The following is a 4,255-nucleotide window of genomic DNA, read 5'->3' as shown; positions in this document are numbered from 1 at the left end:
GCCCAGCACAGAGGATCCTGCACGCGGAAGGAACCATGCATTTCAAATTTCAAATTTGAACAGTGCAAATTTATTTCATTTTATTTAACTAGCGCCGCTCAGATCCTAAACAACCATGCATTTTATTTTATCAGCGAGGAATCAGAGAATTTCAGATTTTGTCTCTTTTTTTTTGCCTTTCGTGTACAAATCAAAGGACAATCATATTTTATTTAACTAGAGGGAAGGCACCAAAAACTAGAGAGGTAACACAAGGCAAGCTGTTAAAGCATTTCGTTTCCTCCATCTACTACCTTAAAATCAAGGTACAGCATGATCGCTAAAATCCAGACAGCAATAAAGTTTGTCAAAGCTGCACGATCTAAGGCAATGGAAGGAGCGCAGATACAGGAACATGATTGTCAATTGGATAAACGGAATCTATTGTAAATAATACTAAAAACAACAACAATCTACCTCCTAGTTATGCATACAAAAAGCCTATGTTTCTTTATCAGAAACCTCGTTGAAAGACAAGTCAAGGTACTCTGCTAGACTCAATCCCGATGATGACTTAATTTGGCCTTGGGAAGGTGCTTCCTTATTTTCCCGCAGGGATTTTGGAAGCCACGACTCGGAGATGCCCCTGGGTATCAGAATGTTGCCAACAATAGGCTGCAAGTCCAGCCAAGGGTCATCAACCATGGACATATTGACGTAGCCGTGGTCTTGCCAACCAAAGCCACCCCTGCCCCCTCTTCCCCTTGAACCTGGGCTACCATGGTAACTGGGCCCCCTGCCTCGGCCATAAGATGAGTTCCGGCTACCTCTTGGTCCATAATTCATCGGGCTGCCCCCTCGGCCAGGATTTGGGTGCCTGAACCCCAACCTAGGAGGATTTGGATAAGATCCTCTACCAGGAGGTGCTCCTTGGTATCCTGACATTGGATCCTGGAATTGCATAGGACTTCTCCATGGACTGCTCCCTGGTGGATCTCGTGGCATCAGGGGTGAGGAGTGAATTGGCGATGGAGCCCAATGGTGCTGCTGTGGAGGATAATTGTCACCATAATTCCCTGGTGCAGCCAAAGATGAAAAGTTTGAAGAAATGTTCAGGATGAGAGTTGTGGTTATGAATATGATACGCCAGATTAAAACAGAATAAGAAAACAATTAGTAAGTTAAGCATGCAGCAAACTAAAGGATATAATAGCACAGTTATGCTAGATGGATGAGAACCAATAGATGAAGGTAATGCTCACAGGTTGATGGAACTAGTAACTCAAAACAGTAAGGAATCCTCACGTGTAAACCAACCACTCAAAACAGTGCAAGCAAAATGATAGAGAGCATTTTAGACTCATTAACCAAAAAATCTAGTCTAAATTTCTTCAACCAATTAATATCCATTATCCACTATGCCAGTATTGCAAGGTTGCTGTTCTCATCATGGCAATTCAATTCTTAGTGCCATCCTTCGGTTTCTCTGGTTAACCAACTTCAGTAAAATGGAGTGTTATAAGAAACATGTGTGGATGCCAAGAAATTTCAAGCTTACACAACCATTAAATTTGAATCCAATAACATCAGTCTTAGGTGAACTAGATACGACCAATTTTTTATGTCTTGCTGCCGAACCATCTAATTCCTCAGGTAAATGAATATTAACAGGACAATAAGCAAAAGTGCAGAACAAAGATTTCTAACTGAGATGCTAGTGTCAAACATGCAACATCTGAGAATTTGCATTTGGAATCAAATAAAACAATCCGCATTATGCTCAAGAGATTATTACATAAACTGAGACATCACAGAGAATAGCTTTAGAACAGAAGCAAGCCTTTTCAATTCAACTGCAACACTTGTAGAGAAATTAAAACTGAATGTAGCCAAATTCAAGTTAAAATATGTATGTATTCTGACCTAGTAGAGCACATAGAAACCCCCCGGATGGCATCACTATAGGCATCATGCACCCAAGAACGCTATCGTTAATACTGAGTTTCCATCCAGAACGATTCCGAGAACTAGTACCAACATTCGGCAAGGCGCTAGGCGGTGACCCATCGCCTAGAGCCTAGGCGTTTTGCTAGGCGGTAGCATATGTTGTACAATTATATATCTTAAAAAAGAAGGAAAGCTGGAGACCACTGGGCCTAAAGCTGGATGGAAAGCCCACCAAACCAGCCCAACCCAGCCCAGGTCTTAACTCCCACCCACCTCGCTACACCTTATCCATTCGACTCCCCAACTCTTTCTCCTCCACCCGACCCTTCCTCTGCCCAGATCGCCGCCGCCTGCCCACCCACCCGCGTCTCCTCCGCTGCCCAGGCCACTGCCACCCACTCGTCCCCCGCCTCCTTCACTGCCGCCATGCCGTCGCCCTCGCTCTTGCTCTCGCCGGCGCGGGCCGATGCCCCAGCCTCCTCTTCCTCCTCCGCCGCCACCCGTCCTACCTCTCTCCCGTGGCCATCCCTGCCTCCGCCTCTACCATCGCAAGGGGCCGACGTCCACGCCGCCGCAGCAGCCGACGTGCGAGCCTCCGCCTCCGCCGCCTCCGCCCGACGCCCCAGCCCGCCTGCCCTTTGCTGTCGACGTGGGGGCACCGCCTAGGGTACCGCCTACCCCCTAGGCGAGGCAGAACCCCTCCGCCCGCGACTATGCGCGCCTAGGCGGGCGCGGAATGCCGCCTTTTTGAACACTGACTAGTCCCGAACCTCCACCCTCTCCCCCTTGAGCCTGTGCTTCTATAGTAGTTTTGACCTCTACCTCGACCATATGATGAGTATGTGTTACCCATTGGTCCATAAGTAATATGGCTGCTCTCTGGGCTGGGAATCTGGGATTAGTGTGTCTGCACCCACCAAAGCTAGGTGAATTTGGATATGAACCTCGAGCTGGAGGTGCAAAATGTGGGATCTGGTGAGGTGGTGCACCAAAGGGATTTCCTTGGACTCGGTACCCTGGCATTGAAGTCTGGAATTGCATATGACTTGGCCAAAGAGATGGGTAGTCAATGGGTGACGGACCCATATGGTGCTGCTGTGGGGGATAGTAGGTAACTAGGTACCATAGTTCCTTGGTTCAGCTAAACAAGATTCTGAACTCTGAAGTGGTCGCTTATGGCATCCTACACTAAATGTACAGATATCAAGGTGCAGTTCTTGATTTAAGAACATGCAGGCTATCCTGATTCCTGACAGGCCAAATTCATGTAAAAGGGCTACTATGTTTGGCACAAGCTCAAACAATGCTAATGGAACCCATAGGGAAACTGCAATCTGAATGACCCAGCTATAGAAAAACAACCATAATGTTAGGTTAGCTGTTTAAGAATGTGAAAACCCCAGATGACTAATGTGGATTAAACTGATAAACGGCAACTAAGTTGGTCGTCTCCAAATGCAAACCAAGATTGAGGTACAGCTCCTCTACTATGATTTCCCTATGAAAGAATGTTTTGTTCCTGTTGTTTCTTTTGGATCTATCGTTTAACCAATGTCTGGGTTTGAAACAAGCCTGCATTATCCTTTTTCCCCCCCTTTGCCTATAGGATGGTATTTGTTTTTATCCTTGTAGCAGGGGAGCGTTTTGTTAAGTTTTAGGTTCAAGTATGACTATAGGCAAGATCAAACTACGGCTGCTAACTCTAGTAGTACTATAAATCGCACTAATACTGAACTAGACACTAAAGGTAAGCAAAGCAGAACATGTGGCCCTAATCCACCATAATAGGGGGGGGGGGGGGGGGGGGGGACAGCAGCCTAGGTAGCGGGTTAGGGCAGCGGCCGTACCGTAAGCAGGCGGAGGCGGGCCAGGACGCGGATCGTAGCATAAGGGAGGGCTCTTGCGCTTGTGAGACCAGGTCGGATTGGTGGTGCCGCCGGAGTAGGAGGAGGAGAAGGCGGCGGCGGGGTTGGTGTAGTAGTCGAACCGCTGGGGCGGGCGCGGGCACGGGGAGGAAGCCTGGTCCCCCGCGAGATCGGGATCCGGGAGGAGGCTCCCCGCGGGCGCCGGGGGAGGCGCCTCCGCCGCCGACGCGTTGGCGGCAGAGCGGAGGGCGAGGAGGCGCTCCCGGCGCTGGGAAGAGGACTCCTCCGGTTCGTGCTCGCCGCCGTCCATCTCGACCCTGCTCGTTCAGAGTCGAGTGTCTACCTCGCTCGCTCGCCGCGACGGCGTGGATTGCGGACGCGATTCGCAAGGGGGCGGCGGCGGACGAGCGGTGCGCCGGTGGGAGGAGAGAGGAAAGGGGACCGACGACCTTTAGGCAAGCAGG

General features: G+C 49.5%; 1 protein-coding gene across 1 annotated transcript; it reads right to left on the bottom strand.

Moving 5' to 3' along the window:
* Nucleotides 1-260: 260 nt before the first annotated feature.
* On the bottom strand, nucleotides 261-4,255 carry LOC120682797 (translation initiation factor IF-2-like). The gene is made up of 2 exons (XM_039964810.1): nucleotides 3,774-4,255; nucleotides 261-1,055 (listed from the first exon to the last, which is right to left on the bottom strand). The coding sequence occupies exons 1-2, from the start codon at nucleotides 4,099-4,101 to the stop codon at nucleotides 481-483; spliced, it is 903 nt and encodes a 300-aa protein (XP_039820744.1). The 5' UTR covers nucleotides 4,102-4,255; the 3' UTR covers nucleotides 261-480.

Source organism: Panicum virgatum, chromosome 7N, assembly GCF_016808335.1.
Source record: "Panicum virgatum strain AP13 chromosome 7N, P.virgatum_v5, whole genome shotgun sequence".
NCBI lineage: Eukaryota > Viridiplantae > Streptophyta > Magnoliopsida > Poales > Poaceae > Panicum > Panicum virgatum.
The sequence above is the reverse complement of the archived record's forward strand: the minus strand, read 5'-3'. Positions and strand labels throughout refer to the sequence as shown.

Bases quoted from the DNA above. Each gene is read 5' to 3' on its own strand.
- LOC120682797 (XM_039964810.1), bottom strand. From the start codon at position 4,101: ATGGACGGCGGCGAGCACGAACCGGAGGAGTCCTCTTCCCAGCGCCGG. The intron at 1,056-3,773 runs GTACGGCCGCTG...TGGCTGCACCAG, and splicing joins CCCGCCTCCGCCTGCTTACG to GGAATTATGGTGACAATTAT.